Below are 18,392 nucleotides of genomic sequence, written 5' to 3'. Positions count from 1 at the left end.
CTTATAGAGTAATGGGAAAAATCAACAACTATATCATTTACCCATTTCCTCAAATGAAGCTCTTCTTGAAGGAAGTGGTTTCTCATTGTTGGTTTGTTTGTCAGCAGGATTACACATTAACTGATTTTCAGTGGAGGCATGGGGGCCTGGCATTAGAAATAACCCATTGAATTCTGGGAGGTGGCTCCAGGATATTTGTCACTTTCTTTAAATATGTTTTATTATGAATAAACACTTCTATATCAGGTTATCGGACCACTTCCCTTTTTACTTTTATGTTTCTACGAACAAAACAATCATGCAGGATTGTTGGGCCTTGGCAGATGTCGCCTATGTGCTCTACTGAGTGACAAGTTGGTTTTGGTCTTTTCATGGGAGATGTTGACAGATACAAAACTGCACAATACCATCAGCTCTATCCTTTAACATAAAGATATGCAGAGCATGCTGCTGCTGCTCAGGGATCTGCGTAGCTGAATCTTTGTAGCTGAATCTGTTTTTTGCAGTATTTTGGTCGCATTTCTTTTTCGGTAATATTTTAGATATCCCATTCAAATAATTGACTTGATATTTTTCAGGTAGTTATCTGCTAATATCTTGGTATTTTTAGTTTTCTTATTATTCCCTATCTACCCGATTTTTATTTTAGATGATTCTTTGCAATGTTTTGAAGAATTAATTAAAAAAGTTTTGGGAAGATTTTGTGATTCTTCAGGGAGGGGATATTTCAGTAATTTCCCAGTAACCTCATGTGAATTGTCAACAATTCTTTTAGTCATTTTGGGGAAATTCTTAAGATTCTTTGTGGATTTTTGGATCGTTCTGCATGTGTTTTGGTATTTTTCAGAATTTATGGTGGTTTTCTTTTTGTATTTTCTCCAATTTATTTGCAGTATCTTTTTGTAATACTTTTCACAGATTCTTCTGGTAATCTGGTGGACATTTTCAAAGAATTCTTCCTTGTTTTTTGTGGTAATGTCTTAGTTTTTTGGGGTTTTTTTCCAATATATATTTTGGTTTTTATTTAGTATTTTTCAAATGTTCTGTATTCTTGTGTACATTTCTGAATTTTTTGGTTGTTTTCGTCTCCAGTATTTACCCTGATTTTTTTGGGTAACATTTTCTTTTTTTTCTGGAATTTACCATTTCTTCTTTATTTGTTCTAAATGTTTTTTTTGTTTTTTTTGCCCAGTTACTTTGCAGATTAAAAGAAAAGAAAAACCTATGACGACGAAACAAAATGTTAATTTCTTAAAAGTACATCAGACATCCTGTCATACTGGAAACTTTGTAGTTTTCAGATATTATTGAATAAATGTGTGGAAACAAAGGGACTTTTGAGAGGAGAGAGTTCAGGAAGTCTGTCTGGATGATCTCTGCTGAGGGGAATGATGGTATCGGTCCGTCAGACACAAGGCCACCACTGTCAGCTCCTTTCACCACACAGTGAAATATTATACTAAGGACACTGCAGCACTGCTATCTAAGCTGTGTACAAAAATGAGCAGATCAGAAATGAATCCATAATCTTTTATTGCATTTGTGGAAAATGGAATGAATTGTTGTTGAAAGTGATGATTTATTGTTTAGAAACTGTTTGATATGTGATATGTTTCAAGGATGCTGGAAGTAGGGTTGTTGAGGGGACTGCAGCACCATCACTGGCAAAAATGTTTTTTCCTTAGTTAACTTTATTTTGTTGTTAACTAAAGTAACATTTTGAAAGCGAAATAGTAAAATACCTATCTTTTTTTAAAATTTGGATTATTTTAATTAATATATTTCATTTTAGAATATGTGGTGCATTGTTGGTGCCGCCCATCTATTGCCCAGATGACGTTTGCTGCTTTTTGTGAAGTGAAATGTTCTAAAAGTGGTGTCAAATATTTCAGTTTTATATGACAGCATTGTCGAGCCTAGACTTTCTCTCAACAGCTCCACCTCCGCCTGACTTCCAGCATCCCTGTGTTTGATATTGCAAGTATATTTGTTGTATTCATCATTTGTCATTGAATGAATTTTCATCAGTGACAAAGAAGGCAGAACATTTGCAGTAGCTGTCTCATCAAAGGAAAACAAAAAAGGTGAAAACTTCCTAAGGAATAAAGACGTGATCGGTCTAAGTGATTCAAGGTGTTATGGAAATGCCAAATATTTAAAGAATCTGAAATTTGAAGTGCATTTCCTGTTTGCAACATAACACAAATTAAAGTTTTTGAAAAATGTTCTTGAATACTCTTTTCTTTCTTGCCAAGAGTTAGCAAGATGAGAAGATACCGCTGCCACGTGAAATAAATACAATGCTAGAGCCAGAGACTGTTTAGCTTAGCTTAGCATAAAGACTGGAAACAAAGGGAAACAGCTACCCTGACTTTGTCCAAGCTAAATAACATGTTGTATCCTGTTTGTTTAATCCATACAAAAAGCAAACTGTAAAACTATGAGCCATTGTACAGGAGGCTTATTTTAGCCTGGGCCAGCACTAGAGACTTTTGGTATTAAGTGGTAGTCAACAAATAGTCCAACAAATGCCGGCAAATTGTCATTTTCAAAAATAAGATATAACATGTTTGTGAGCTTTAAATAACTGGATGTTAACACTGGCTTTATATTCAAGAAATGACAGTGGTATCAATCTTCTCATCTTGCGACGAGAAGGCAAAATAGCATTTTTCTAAAAATGTCAAACTATTCTTTTAATCGAATCCTCAGCTCGTGAGACCTTTAGATTTATATGAACAGAACAAAACGGACGATGGAATAAGTGTGTTTGATTGAGACAGCTAAAGAAATGTTACGTGTGAGTAGAGACAGACACGATGAGAGCACATCCTCAGGCTCCTGTCGACTGAAAAGCTTCTAGCCCTGCATCATGTACACACCACGTGTTTTTCAGTGTATACAATCATAAACAGAAGTCAGTGCCCGGCTCCTCAGTGTGGCTCCCATCATCTCCTGGTCTTTGTCTGTATTCACCATGAAGAGAACACATGGGCTCTTCTTCTCGGTTGATCATGGTCCACAGTTAAGCTGAAAGGTGTTTGAATGAATTTTGGTCTTCTGTTAAGCAGACGTGATGAGACTGAGCTCTGAACCACAGAAGACAAACCATGTCGTTCTCTTGCAGTGTGAATACAGATCTCTTCAGACCAGTTGTTTCTCTGAGGCTTTACTTCTTCTTTTCGTGGATAATCTTCTTCACCATCGCTACCACCTGGTCACAAAACACAAATATCAATTCAATAATTCTATATACTGTTGTTTTCTGTAAGTGGCTTTATTGTAAGCCAGGGGGAAATGTCTAAAAAACAAACAAAGCAAAACTGCAAGACAGTTTGACACAAAACCTTTGTACAGATTTACATGTTTATAATGATCCTTTTGACTGAGCTGCTAGTGAAGCTGTAGTCTTTGTCTAAATTTGATTTCTCATTCATGTCCCATAAAGTATAATGTATGGATGAGTGTCACAGAAATAGTAATAAAGCACTCAATTTAATTTGTTAATATTTAAATATTAGTATTTCATAAACTTATATTTTAAAGAGCAGAAGGAGGAATTATTAAAAAAAAAACCATTTAGGGCTGAAATATCCATCCCATCATGTTCATATTAAAGAGGTGTTTATAAAAACAACATAAAACAATCAATAATTGTTTCATTTTAATTTATCTTATTTTGATAATGAATTAAAATAATACATTAATGAATTTTACAATTGAGTAATGATTGGATAGATGAGTGGTCGCGTTTTAACTTCTTGATGCATCGTTGTGAAGAACAGTCAGTTGTGATATGTCTCATGGAATGTTTTGTCCTATGTCTTCAGGGTCTTTGAATCTCATTGTTACACGAGATGCAAATGTTCAACAATTTACCATCAGTCCGGTAAAAATAAGATTATTGTTATTTTTATGCTGTGTTGCAAATAATATGTCCCTCATAAAAAAGTAGATATCCAACTCACTGACCTGGTCACGATCAGGAAATGAGTGTGTTTGCAGCTTGGAGTAGATCGTCTGCCCGTTCAGTGACACCTCAAAACTGTCTGTGGGGGATAAGAAGTTACATCAACATCAGTTCAATATGAAGCAGTAACATGGGGTGTGCAATTGTTTTTGTACAAGTAACACAGGTTTAGTCAGTGATAATCAGTGATAATGCTCAAAAGTAAAGAAACTCCACATGGAAACATCATGAGGAAAATAGGTTGTGTATGAATATTTAAATATTCTTTATTAAAGTTTGAAAGTCTTCATCCAAGCGTTTGAAATGTTCAGAGTAATATTTTGCTACAGTTTAGCTATTCGAGCTGTTGATTCACATTTAATGTTAATATCACACAATAATGTGCAATTTGTGTGTGTGTGTGTGTGTGTGTGTGTGTGTTTGAGTGTAAAACAGCTGAACAGCCCCCTCTTGTGGATAGAGTCTGCAGCCCACAACATGTGATAGAGTTTGTGATCAAACAAAACAAGACAGTTCCAAACGCCCATGAACATTTTTTGTGTATTTATTGTCTGATAAAACATGTAGAATGTTTTGACTCTGATATGTGAGGAGTGAAAACTACACAATGTGACTCTTTGTTTATATTGACTGAGTCACACCACTCTGCATCTGAACATCCTGCACTATTAGAGGAAATAAACCGACTGAGACTTTACACAGGAACTGATAGTGTCTGACAAAATGAAACAAAGAGCAGCTCACTTTGTCTTCCCTTGAATCCCGTCACCGACAGACCAGGGACCTGCCGGAGGGCTCCTTCCAGGTCCCTGTAGCGGGAAGAGTAACCTCATCCGCCACTGAGACACAAACACAAAGGAAATGTTAACATGGCTTCTCTCATATAAATATGCTATTCCCCCCAAAAAATAAAGACGCACGCAACAAAACCGTGCATAATATTTATCTCATCAAACATGAATGTCAAGATGATTGGATATTAATAACAAATGTGAATTCTGTAAGACTGACGTAGAAACCATTAAACAGCTGTTTTATGAATGTGAATACACAGTGTTGAGGATGATTTCGCCACATAAACGACGTCTCCTTTATAATTGAAGCAAGATATTTTTTATCAGGAAATTCCACAATTATGGAGCCAAGTTTTCTTGCTCATCTTTTGAAACTTTCCCAGTCTAGTTAATGCACAAACAGCAAAACAATGCACCCATATGGCTGTGATAAACTTTATTTTTTTAGAGAAATTTATTTGGTTCATTGCTTATCTCTTTATCGTTCTTGTATTTTTTTCCAATTACATTATTATTACACTTAATATCATTGATTTATGATTGAATATTTTATTTACGTCATATTTCATTTGTTGTGATGCTTACAGTTTCTATTTTGTCCATTTGTTTTAAAAAAACAACAGGAGGGAAAAACACCTCAATAATCCCACCATACGGCTCACGGAACTCAATATCTGGAATCCTTTGAACCTTGGTGCAGAGATCGTGGATGAAATTCTTAAACAATGAAAGTTTCTATAGTGGGGTGATTATTTATTGTATAGATGAATATGGTGTAAATAAGCACTTTGATGTCAGTGGTAACCTCTGTAACATAATCACGAAATAATTTGATTTCAAAACCACTGGTTAATTTAGGCCCATTTGTCTCAGAATGAAATTCATTGCAGTCTAACTGACAATCAGCAAACTAGAATGGATGAAATCAAAAAACTTACCAGTATTCAATTTGGACCTGGTTCATGGCTTGGCTTTTTTTCTGTGCAGAAGCGCCGCAAATGTTCATTCTGAGGCTGAGCTGCAAAACAAGCACTGTCAAGGTTGTGCTTCCCTATTTTATACACCACACCCAGTGCACAGGGAAACCAGTCTGTCTGGTTCCTGCAGCGTGAACCAATGTGAACTCACTATCTCCACACTGCTGTTTCCGTGTTGGCACAGTTACACCCCGTTTCTCTGTGTTGTATTTGATTTAAGCCTAAGACAGGATGATGCAAAAATCAAGCCAGTGTTCATATTAAAGGAAAATGACAGACTATTCCATACTTCAGAAGAGTTCTTATTGTTGAGGATTTTTGGACCATCCTCCCACATTACGGTATATGCCACTATATATAATGTATATTGTATATTATATCCGTACAGGAGAGTAGTGCCTGTCTAATTCCACAGATACACAATTCTCTCTCTAAGCAGAACCAAAGGTCAGGTTATAGATGAGGGCCGACCAACAGCACATTGTAGTGTCTACACTTAGGCACTTTCATATCTAACTCGGATGCCCCAGACAGAAAGACACCAACTCTAACTCTAACGTAAGGACACAAGGTGATGCTTTATGCAAATTGGATTTAACTATCCAATTTGCAAACTTTATAATTTAACTATCCAATTTGCAAACTTTATGCAAATTGGATTTAACTATCCAATAGGATGCAAACACCTACATGTAACATAATTCTAGCCCTTCATGGATGTGCTGTTAGAATGGGTGATGCAAGTAGAGAGAGATATACACTGGAATGCTGTGGGAGACATCTTCAGACTTGGGGGTGACAATTGCTCATGTTACTCTGTCAGCGTTTGTATATTGTTTCACCTTCTGGTCTCCTTGATGCATCAAGTCCACATTAAAACTTTCTGCATAAGACACCAGCTGCTGCCTGAGTTCTCCTTTCACCAGCTTCCAGAAAACTTCCACAACAACAACGATGTGAGGGGATCCGCCTTCCACTGCAGCTGACTTTACAGTCGGAGTGAGTGAGTCACATTACACAGGTGAGCAGTTTGGTTAGAGGCACATGAACAGAGGAATGTGAGAGCGCTGATCAAACACCAGACCCATTGTCTCCTTCAGGACGCACACGATCGAAATCCTTCCTCACATTTGAGAAGCAGCAAATGTTTAGGACTTTCTGTTTTTAAGTCACATATTGTTACACAATTAGTTTAAGACAGGAATGATTGCTACAGCTTCTTTTTTTTATTACATTTTATTTGTTTAAAATGATATCCAGTACAAAATGTATACAGTAATACCCTTACGTTTGACAGTTCCCCTGAATAAAATATTTGAATCTGTTCAGCTCATGCCAGATAACAGTATCTATAAGATACACTAGATTGCTCATACAATAGTTGATGACAAAGATATAGCAATAGTACCTTTGTAACAATAAAAACTATCAGTAATATTTTGGTGGACACACTTTCAATACAATAAAATTACATACAATGTTCTGTAAAAGTTGCATTGCAATCTGCCCATATTTTACAAGATTCTCAAATTCATGTATATTTTCATTAAGTAAGAGACAAAAATCTGTGATACAAGTCTTTATACATTATAAAAATGATCTGATGGCAAACTAACTGCAGTGCTGCAGTGACTGAGTGTCAGCAGGCCGTCCTCTCTGAAGCTGCTGTAACAGAAGCGCGATGCACTTGATTTGTTCATTTCATTTTTTCTCCTTTTCTTTAAAACACAGCAACTTCTCAAACATAATAAATAATAAATCTTCTGCAATGATATTGTACCTGTCGATATATCCAGTTTTTATATTATATATATATATATTTATATGTGTAAATGTGTACACAATATTCCCCTGCGTGTATGTGCTACAAAACAAAGGTTTCAATGCTTGAATTGTGTGTGACACAGCATTTCGGTGGGAATAACAAAAACATGACACAGTCTGCATGCACTGGTTTTCATGGAAACCCAGGTGTGGTTCTTCCAGTTGATTGGATGCACGTTTCTCCTCCTTGGCTTCGACTCAAGTCAAAATCAGAACAGTGCGGCCGCATGATCGTCCTCATCCTCTCTCTCACTTTGAACTCATCACAGCATCAACCTCATTGATTGGCGGGACTCCTTGGCGCCGGCCCCCGGGTTGGGGGGGTCTTCTTGTGGGAACGTCACCTTGTCTGGTGTGTACTCATTCCTCTTCAGATCTGACCAACGAGACAACAAGGAGAGTTACATTACAGATTTTTAATATACATTTTATTTAAGAATATTTTTACTATACAAGGCTACAAACACTGATGTTTTCTAGATTTGAGAACAAACTGCATCTGACCACAGCTGTGCAGATATAATGTGACCACACAGCAGCAGAAAAAACGCGCTCACCAGGAAGTTTGAGTTTGCGACAGCAGGAGTTGCAGTGGTGTTTTGCGCGGAAGTTCCTGATGGCATCATCCCCCAGGTTGGCCGGTCCAAATATCATATCATATGATCTGCAGAGTCAAATAAGTCATTTAGGGCAGAACTACTAGAAACAGGTAGCTGGGTGAGAAATGTACTAATACTAATAAATGGCTCCGTTAAAAAGCCAGTTACAATGTGCTTTACAAAGACAAATAAAGAAATTAAGACAAACAATGGGCAACAATCAAAAGCATTTCACGCAGATCACGCAACATTATGATACAAGGGTAAAAATGCTGTAGAAGAGTCAAATTAAATAAATTCAGAGAGATCGGAATCAGGATAAAGACTTTGTACACTGACCCCTTCTCTCCGCTCTTTATGACCGAAGGATCTGTCAGAATCTCCCCAACACCTGCAGAGGAGCACAACAGACACACGAGCGAAATTAGCAAAAACATTACACAGAAATTACATCAATGTGTCTCTGCTGAGGAAGAGCGTAAATAAAGGCCACTCATTTAAACACATTTTGTCACATTCACATAGAGGCTACAACAACGCAACTACGCATTAGTTTTAAAATGCGTCACTGATGCTACGTTTAAGACCACACGCTCTAAATGTTTATGAGCGCCTAAAACAGAGAAGTTTGGAAACACTGTTGGTGCAATGATGCAGTCCACCGCATTACTTCCTGGTTCTTAACAGTCATGACTCTGCGGTCACCAGCGGTGAAGGCAAAATAATGTTTTACGCTCCCTATCAGTAGAAGTTCCACCTCTCTATTGGTTCAACAAAAGAAATCTGTCATCTTACTTTTCCCCATTGTTGTTTCTTATTCTTAGTATTTTCTTTAACAGAGCAACTAACTACAAATCTACTTCCTGTTTCCACCGGCACACATATGTAAGTGAGTGGTCACATGATATAAGCTTTCAGGTGTTTTAGTTTGGATAGGGATTAAAACTGATGTAGAGCTAAAACGCTCATGAGGACAGAGATAGCCACAGCATGCCGAGTGCAGTATCACTTGAACCTCACAATGACTTAAATAAGCAACACAACCTCTGTGCGACTCGCTCATCTTCAAACAACAACAACAAAAAATCATCACGCTCTCATCAAGAGGTTTTACCCTGCAGGTCGAGCACCAGCAGCTCTCCACGGGTGTACTCGTAGGTCCAGTGGCTGAAGGCCAGCATGGTCTCCTCCAGGAGGTTGGTGGGGACGATCTCATCCCCGTTGTTGTTGTTGAACTTCCTGAACTCTCCGGTGATGCACTCTTCTATAGCAAACCACTGTCCAGCAGAGTGACAGTAGAGCAGAAACACCTCCAGAAACCTGAACAAACACACAACTCTGATTTCAGGATTCAGCAGCAAGAGCAGACATTTTGAAAAATAAACACCTCACGATGTGTGGAATCTCCTGTTGTGAGCAAAACAAGTAATGATTAATTCAAATGAAAATAAAAACATGAAAGATAGTAATGAAAACAAATCATGAGAACTGATGTGCGTGCTCACCTCGGTGAATAAGGAATCGTCTTGGGCCTGACCTGGTTGAAGGCAAACGTCAGCTTCTGAGCAGCTCGTTGTTGTTGAATTTCCTGCAGGGAAACAAAGTTTAAATGTTATTGGAAACTGATATGGAGTTAAAATGACAAAAGATGAGTAAAAAAAAACTGTTCAGAGAGAGACACGTCCCCACTATCCATAACCAAACCTACAGACATGCAGCAAATCAAATTTAACTAAATCTATCTGCTGAGATAAACTACATTGTGTGACTCCCTACCCTGAGACAAAGGTGCAGCACAGTGTCCTCTTTGTAGATACTCTGCCAGGTCTGGACCACCTCGGGAAGGAAGGACTTGACTATATACAGGTGTCCTGGTTTCAGGAGGTCGTACTCTGACCAAGTGCAGAGCACCTTGAGGGCTCGCCGGAGTCCTCCACCCATCTCCTCCTTGCTGAGGAACTCTATTTTGGCACAGAGGCCCCGCTGGGCCCAGGAAGACATGCTGTTGTTGATGGTGTTGGGAGAACTCTCCTCAAGTCGGTACACGGTCACCGGCTCCCCTGATAGAGAGAGAGCGGTTAGTGTTGAATAGTTTCCTGACACAACCTGCAGACACACAGCAACATGAGCCACCTGTTGGATTTATGGTACTACTTTTAATATAAATTTGATTTGATGATTATTAAGCATGCTCTCTGTGGGGGAAACAGAAGTACGCAAAATGAAAGTGTGAGAGCAGATCCATCCGTGGATAAGCAGTAGAGTAAATGTGAGCTTTGCACTCTCCTATGAAGGCACATCTAACTATCTTGATGAAGTGGCTTTAATTTAACACAGAAATGCTGCAGCACTAACATCAGATCAGGTTTTTTCCATCAGTTGGGAAATCCCTTTTCAAGGCCTCTGCTGTCTTGGCACAGAGATGTGCCAACAATGCACCACACCTCATTTTAAGACCAACACACTCAAAACAAGCTATACGTGGAGGCTGCACAGGTAATGACAACTGCGTCAGTCTGAGGCAGGTTAGTGAGGACACTCTGGCAGGGTACAAGTCAAACAGGGCTAATGTGCATCTGCCCCTATAGTGAATGAGAGGCAGGCCACCACTGCAAAATGTAGACAGCAGAAACCTGTGTCTGTGGTAATTGTCTATACTGCCACACAAAAAACACACTTAAATCAGATCAGAGTATCAGAATCAATTTTACAATGTAAAAGAAAAGTATGCTCTAAAATGTGTTTTTAAAAAAACAGGATATCAAAGTTACAAAAGAACCAGAAAACAGGAGTAAAACCAAACTGCAATTTTGATCATCATTAAAATATGGTTGAATGGAGATTTGAGATAATAATCATAATAAACTGGTGCCATGTGGCTGCTCATTTCTGTGGTGCATTGTTTGCAAATATGCAGTAAACACCTCCCCACACCACTGTAATGACAGGGCTGTAAACTGCATGGGTGCCATGACTCAGGCATTTGCACTTAAAAACAGAAACTGCCACTGAACTAGTTCCTCTTCAACAAGGAGACGGAGACAGAGACGGAGACGGAAAGGAAAACACAACGCCACACCTACACTTGTTCATCAACATCTTGAGCATGACTGTGGCAAACAGCTGCAGGCGTGGGAGGACGAAAACACCTCTCATCAGATTGCACACTTGCTCATTCTCCACCTGCCTGCTGTTGTCTTTCAGAGGCATCAGTGGTTTATTGACATGATCTGACATGTGTGGGAATGCACCATGACCCAGACTCACCTCTAGGGGGCACAGGGGTGAAAGGGATGCTCTGCGACAGCCTCATCAAGTTGTTGCGTTCAACAGCTACAGGAGGAAAAGTGCAAATATAAACACACACACACCTCTGTGAGCAGTTTCACCTGGAACTTTACAACAGAAGTAATATTTAAAAATAAATTGTATAACCTTATCGATTTCTATTTAAAATTAAACATTATAACAAAGCCTTTACGGTGAAATACATGTGTATGAATCCATGTCTCACCTGAGTACTGGTAGCTTTCCATGGGCTTGAAAGGTGAGCCAATAGCTACAAAGAAAACAAAGTGACAGTGTTAATCTTTGCACAAAACATTTTACAAGCTTATTTATTAGCTAACTAATATATTTTAGTGATGAGCTAGCAGTAGGAAGAGAGGGGAGAGTGAGAGAGAGCAGGACATGACATGCAACAAGGACCCCGGGGTGGATTCATGTCATTTCATGAAGAGGTCAGTGGTAAGTCATAGTCATTCAACAAAAACAGTTTTTCCAGCATTCACCAGCAGATGTCACTCTATGACAGGTTTACTGCAACAGATAAATAAACCTGATGATGGATTGTTCTCACCATTAGGGTTTAGATATTAGATTCGTTTTTTTTTAGAAGTCAACAGAGATGAACAGAGTATGAAATTAAATAATGGATTTAAATTATTTAGTATCTAGCAGCTAACAAGTCTATTATTAGTTTTAGAGCAATACTGAAGAATACAATTTTTTCAGTGTTAGTGGCCGTCATACTCTCTGTCATGAGAAGGAGCAAAATGTTGTATGCAGGGAACAACTGATGATTTATTATTTTCATTACTGATTTAGGTATCTTTATCTTTTAATCAAATAAATCTCCTTCAAGTTTTTTATCCAAACAATGTATATAGTTTTTAATCTTTACACTTCAGAAGCTGGAACAATCAGATTTAGTTTCAAACATGATTCCAATAGAAAATGAAAATTAATAGATTATCAACATGTACATTGGAATCCTGCTGATCAACTAATGAATTAATGGACTTGCTGCTTAGGAGGGAAGTTATTCACTGCATGAAAAACAGCATCTGTAACTTACAGTCCTTCCTGGCTCCCAGGTGGGCGTGGCGTGGCGTGTAGAGAGAAACTGCAGCTGGAACTACAGAAGCGGAGAAGCACAGTAAAGCTTCCATCCATTAAGCATCACACAGAATAGGTCACACTGTGCTGCTGATGTAAAATCCCTTTGCAATAATACTTCATCAAATCACAAAACAGTTGTGAAGCTTGCAAGCGCAAGATTATCATTGAAAGCAACGTCTGTAATATTTCACATTCTCAATTCTGTTTTTCTGACACCTTCTGTAACACAGGGATGTTGCTGCAGCCAAATCGGAAGCAGACAAAAGGCTTCAGTAAGACTTTACAAAAATACTGGAAACATTGGATTTACGGGAGGGACACATTATTTCCCTAAAGATTTTTGGTGATATCTGTTGCAGTGCAGATTAAATCACACACAAACACACATGGGGAAGCAAAGAAAGGTGAAAGGTCAACGTTTCACTTTGGTAACACTGTTCATGTAAGAGTTGCTGGACCAGCTGATCAAGAAAGAACGAGCCGGCCCAAACTATGTCATGCAGATGAAGGAGGACGAGTGAAACTACACATTTTACCATTTGGAGTATCCTCGCCCGGGGCTCTTCTGAGAGGAAGACAGGGAAAGAGACAAGTAATACATTAGTTAAAACTAAACACAAAAAGATTCCATGTACACAGTTACTGTCTAGATCACAGAGATACACAGGAGCTTGTGTAGTGCCTTTACACGACAAAACTGCTGAACTCGATTTAAATCAGACACAAACTGGTTAGACTTTCATTTGTTTCTACAAAGTAAAGTAAAGCAAAGTCAAGAGGTTGTGGATTTTCTGTCTGTAGACTGTCTGCTTGTGTACTTATATCTTTGCTTGGACTGTTTTGAGCATATTGTGGGTTCTTGTGATGTCGGAATAATCAGAAAAAATTTGTTTCCAACTTGGAAGATTCCTGGGAACAACTCAGACAGTCCACAAAAACTTTGGTGGGGTAAACAGTGTTTCAGCCAAAGTGACCACTTCGTCATTCTGCTCGTGTGGTGTCATCCAAGTGTCCGCAAGCCCCGACATTCATATTGACTCGAAACGAGGCCGTGTTTTAAGCCTAAAAGTCCACTACTGGAAGTTACCGGATGCTAGCGGACGTAGCCACGTGATGATGTGTCCGAGGGTCCGTGAATGCAACTCATAGGAAGATATCAGCTGACTTTTAGGCTAAAAACATGATTTTAATTACGCCGCTTCGAGTCGAATATGAATGTCGGGGCTTGCGGCAGTTGGATGACACCACACGAGCAGTATGGAGGCATGTTATGTTTTTTCTGTTGTTTTATTACGTCTGAAGAAGAGGTCGCGAACGACTTTAATCGGATTCGGCTGCAACACTGTTTACCCCTGAGACTCCAGAAGTGTTTTGTGGACTCAAACACTTCACCCCCTCTCCAACGGCATAATGGTGAGTAGATAATGAGTGATTTTTCTGTGAACTCTCTTTTTAACTGTTTTAACTCTCTGTTTTTAAGGTTAGGCATTTAGTTGTGATGGTTAAGGTTAGGGTGAGTGGCTAGAGAATGCATCTTGCGAATGATTGTCCTCACTAAGATAGTGTGTGTTTGAAAGAGGACACTTACAGGCTGCTGGCTTGGGCTGATTTGACCTGAACTTTTTCCTGGAGGAGAAATAACAACTTGTTAAAGAATGCCAGAAACTGGAATTAATCAAGTTAACAAGATTTAACTACACAGATGTTCTGTTTTTCTAACTTTTTTATCATGTAAGAATAAACACAGACACATTCTCACCAATACTGCAGCCCTGGGGTCCTCATGGATGAGGATGTCTTCAGCCGACACTCTGCTTCTGTCCCTCTTCTTCAGATCTACAAGAACAGGATCAACGATCAACAACCATCAAACATTATCGTGGACACTCAACCAATAACTAACATTCAAGGACTGTGGTCTCTAAGAAGATTTTGCTCAAGAGAAGAGATCTTTGTGAGCTTACTGGAGTCAGGATGGAGAAAAGCTGGTTTTCTGTCAAACTCTGTGAAACCAGCATAAGAGTTGACAGCTCTGATGTGACCAAGACTTTCAGGATGAGCCTACAGCCGTAAAAACAGAGAGAGAGAAAGACAGGGACAGGCGTGAGAGGGTTATAATTCTTCTCAAACACTGATTAATGGAGAATCTCATTAAGTTTAATCTCAACAGGCTGAATCATAAAGAATGGTCACAACTGACAAAACTGTGAATGTAGCAAACACAACACACAACTTCATGATTTGTCTGCAGCATTGTAGTGGAGGCTTCTCCTCGGAAAAAGAGTAATTATTCAAATGTCATCTATTGAGTGAGGCGACATAAACCGCCATCAAGTCTCGATTGATTCTGAGAGGAGCTTGAGTAATCAATCAGAGCAGTACGTCACAGTGACTAAATTTAGATATACAGAAATATTCCGACATTATTTTGATTATGTTTACATGACTTGCCAATAGAATATCCCATTCATATGTACAGAGAATAGTCTGTCATGACTAGTGTCAACATTACGTCTTACTACTCAATTACACTTGACCACAGGGCATCTGTTGTATGTCGATAATATCCTTAAATAGGATGTTATAATGTGATTAAGACGACAAAGGTCAGAATACTCAGTTCAAACTAGTGTCTTAATCAGGTTAACATCGGAATATTAGTGTCCATGTAGATGTGTCTAATAATGCAACAAAGGAAAACCATCTAAGTGATTATAAATTGGGTGACATCACACATCGCCAATGTGTTATTCAAGTTTTGGGCCGACTAAAATCTACTTGAAGGACATTTAAAACAAGTCAGATCACCAGTGAGTTAGAAAGTCTCCTTAAAAAGGCAAATATGACAGAAATATATATATAAAGAAAATTATGTATACAATGACGCATGTAAACACACCTGTGATCTGGTCTTTGTGGCCGGGCTTTGCTGTCTGCTGGAGGCGGAGGTCTCTTTTGGTGTTGAGTGCTGGAGGTCCAGATTATCTTTATGTCCTGGAAATATTGTAAATGATTAATTGAACTATATCTACCCTGTCGATATGTCACATTATAAAATGTATATAATTCCCTTTTCATGAGATAGTTACAATATCCATTCAAAGCGAATGCACCGATTTGTTTTCTAGAACGATTTCATTTGTTTTACATTCAGAACAAAACAAACACTTCCTGATCAGGTGAAACAAACCAACACAACAATGATGATGTAATCAAAGATAAATAAAAGCTGATTCTTGAGAGAAATTTCTTCTCACGCCTCCACCAACCAAACACAGTCTTGTGGACTGGGCTGAAAACCAGACAATTGATCACACCATTCAGGCATTCAGGCCTCAAGATTGAGTATGTGAAAACCTCAGAACCACCCAGGAAGAGAAGAAACACAAAGCTCACACAGACAGAGCAGAGGGAGAGAAGAAGGCCACAGCTAAAAGTCAACTGGGAACCCGAGCACCCAGCAGCAGAGCCCTCAACTTCAGACTGAAACTCAAACCTCTTGTTGTCTTCCTCTTGTCAGGGGGGACTTCTGCCTCACTTTGACCATCACAGCATGACTCTGCTGGTCGCAAATCACTTCGCTTCCCCTGTTTTCGTCTCTGGGGTCCCCTGGGTGCCGCAGCAGGGGCATGAGCACAACGAGGCCGTGTGTCTTTGCTGTTGGTGTGACCCACTGATGATTCAGCTTCAGGAGTCAGTGAGACTTCAGTGTCTGCGCTTTGTTTACTTAGAGAGCCCGATCTCCCCTCGTCGTCACAGAACGCCTCATTCACGTACCCCAAACTCACCTTAGTGTCCTCTATCTCCCCTCTTACTGACCCCTCTGTGTTCTCAGCTGTTACAGTGCAAGCAGGCAAGCAGGCAAGCTGAGCAGAGCCCGAAGTCGAGACAACGACAACAGTAGGATACACACATACACCGTTTTCATCCTCCACTTTTATCTTCTCATCAACACCAGATTCACCCTCATTCTCATACTCACCAACAAATGCACCAAACTCTACAGTGGTGCTGTCTGGTTGGAGAGGTTGCTGGTAAAGCCCAGCCAGAGCGAGCTCCGGGTGGCTGGAGCCACTGGGCTGGGAAGGGGTGCTGCTGATATGGAACTGAGCTCCGGGGGAGGGTACGTTGGGTAGGCTGGATGGGGAGTCGGAAAGGCCCGGCTCTTGTGGACGGGTCAGCTTACTCTGAGTGAGAGAGCGGCCTCGGAGACGCAGCTCCGGAGGGGAAAAGGCCACAGCACTTTGGACAAAGGCACTGGAGCCGGCGCTGCCGGAGCAGCCAGCCTCTGCAGCAAGGTGGCCGAGCCCAAACAAGTCCCTCCTCTCTGGACTCGCTGGGTTGAGGTTGGGGTCCAGCCCCTGGCCTGCTCCAGGGGCAGGCCCGACTCTCCTGCCACCTTCTGTTCCAGCCCCTCCCCCTACACCAATCCCGAACAGAGAATCTGCTATATCGACTCCCGTTTCGGGGAAAGAGGAGCCGAAGTAGGGCCCTGCACTGCGTTTGCCTATCCCGGACGATTTAGAGTGGGGGCCTGTGTCGGATGCCACAGGGGCGATGCTGGGGCCCACATTTTTAGACAGGCTGAGTTCCCGGGTGATCTGATTGTGGACCTTGCTGGCCTCCGACGCCCTCTGGGCAGTGAGGGTCTTCAGAGTGTCCACAGTTAGAGCTGAGAGGTCCTGCAGGTGGCCGATTTGAGAGTCCAGAGTGTGCAAAGAGCGTTTTATAAAGTTGACCTTGTTCCCGACCTCCCTCAGCTGCAAACACATGGTCTCAACTCTGGAAATGACAAAGAGAAGCATTAATTCAGCTCTTGTTGCCTGCTAATGTATTATTAAAATATCACGATGTTATGAAAAGAAAAAAAGCATGTCATATTCACGGACACATTTTTCTAATTTATTCCTTATTAAAGTTTTAGTTTCATATTTACTGTATGCTCTGCATCTTTTTAAACATTTTGAAAAGACCCCCCACCTTTCTGAGGTAAGACGTATTCTCTCCTCACTCCCCGAGTGAAACTGATCATCTTTTTCATGGAAGTATGTCTCCACACACTGCTCCTCAAAATCGTGAAGCTTCTTTTGATCTTCCTCAGTTAGAAACAGCTCTAAAAGATTGAGAAAGAATTGAAAATGCAGTATGACATATTTTTGGAGAACAATTTTTAAATAGTATAGTTTTAAGTTCATGTACTCAATATAAATGTTTATTGAAACACATATGCTGTATGAATGAATGACATCATTAATCATCAACAGCACATGTTGCAGAGACTGACAGCAGGGTGGACATACTTGGTCCGTAGGTATTCTCCTTCTTCCTCTTTCGACACATACAGAAGAGGGAGTAGATATGGCAGAGGAGGATGAAGGGCGGTGGGAGGACAGGCTTCTCGTGGTAGGCCATAATGAAGTGGTAGCGCTGGTACTTCCAAACCAGATTAGAAATGGACTTCACTTGTATATACACATTGCTGGAAAACAAAGCACAGGTATGAATGAAGAGGAGGTGAACACCATCAAGATTCTATTTAGTTTGAACTAACTTTAGCTGCTTTTCAGACATGCACTGAACTCCGGATAATATCCTGACATTATCCTGAGGGGCTGTATGTGAGAATGCAAATGTCTCTCTTTCAGTTTCTCAAGCCAGGCACCAAGTAAAAATTCCAGATAGTGTCTGAGTGAGTCTGTGAGATAACACAGCAGGAACTTTTCCGCGAGTGGGCACGTTAATGACATTTCTCGTGACGGACAACAACTAACAACAATAACAAAAAACAAACAAACAAGAAGAATATAAATATCTCAGGATACACGTA

At 39.9% G+C, this 18,392-nt stretch overlaps 1 protein-coding gene and 1 long non-coding RNA gene across 3 annotated transcripts in view; both read right to left on the bottom strand.

Annotated features, from left to right (window-relative positions):
- Window positions 1-1,516: 1,516 nt before the first annotated feature.
- On the bottom strand, window positions 1,517-5,861 carry LOC118111430. The gene is made up of 4 exons (XR_004697092.2): window positions 5,703-5,861; window positions 4,715-4,809; window positions 3,973-4,049; window positions 1,517-3,214 (listed from the first exon to the last, which is right to left on the bottom strand). It is a non-coding gene; the product is annotated as an uncharacterized LOC118111430 (long non-coding RNA).
- A 1,087-nt stretch (window positions 5,862-6,948) lies between these two features.
- The window catches only part of trpm7 (transient receptor potential cation channel, subfamily M, member 7), a 36,538-nt gene continuing 25,094 nt past the window's right edge, over window positions 6,949-18,392 (bottom strand). Inside the window, exons 24-40 of one of the 2 annotated variants that reach the window (XM_035153717.2) lie at window positions 17,866-18,044; window positions 17,546-17,678; window positions 16,548-17,347; window positions 15,465-15,559; window positions 14,530-14,626; window positions 14,325-14,401; window positions 14,154-14,191; window positions 13,102-13,127; window positions 12,522-12,581; window positions 11,679-11,723; window positions 11,432-11,497; window positions 9,941-10,224; window positions 9,670-9,752; window positions 9,279-9,484; window positions 8,504-8,555; window positions 8,123-8,229; window positions 6,949-7,941 (exon numbers count right to left, since the gene is read on the bottom strand). In XM_035153717.2, the coding sequence (XP_035009608.1) occupies window positions 7,829-7,941; window positions 8,123-8,229; window positions 8,504-8,555; window positions 9,279-9,484; window positions 9,670-9,752; window positions 9,941-10,224; window positions 11,432-11,497; window positions 11,679-11,723; window positions 12,522-12,581; window positions 13,102-13,127; window positions 14,154-14,191; window positions 14,325-14,401; window positions 14,530-14,626; window positions 15,465-15,559; window positions 16,548-17,347; window positions 17,546-17,678; window positions 17,866-18,044 (2,461 nt within the window). In that variant the 3' untranslated portion in view covers window positions 6,949-7,828. Of the gene's footprint in view, window positions 7,942-8,122; window positions 8,230-8,503; window positions 8,556-9,278; window positions 9,485-9,669; window positions 9,753-9,940; window positions 10,225-11,431; window positions 11,498-11,678; window positions 11,724-12,521; window positions 12,582-13,101; window positions 13,131-14,153; window positions 14,192-14,324; window positions 14,402-14,529; window positions 14,627-15,464; window positions 15,560-16,547; window positions 17,348-17,545; window positions 17,679-17,865; window positions 18,045-18,392 lie in introns of both variants that reach the window. The other variant, XM_035153706.2, reaches the window with a different exon arrangement.

The sequence above is a fragment of the Hippoglossus stenolepis genome, chromosome 1 (assembly GCF_022539355.2).
Source record: "Hippoglossus stenolepis isolate QCI-W04-F060 chromosome 1, HSTE1.2, whole genome shotgun sequence".
NCBI lineage: Eukaryota > Metazoa > Chordata > Actinopteri > Pleuronectiformes > Pleuronectidae > Hippoglossus > Hippoglossus stenolepis.
Note: the sequence above shows the minus strand (reverse complement) of the source record. Positions and strands in the feature narration are given on the sequence as shown.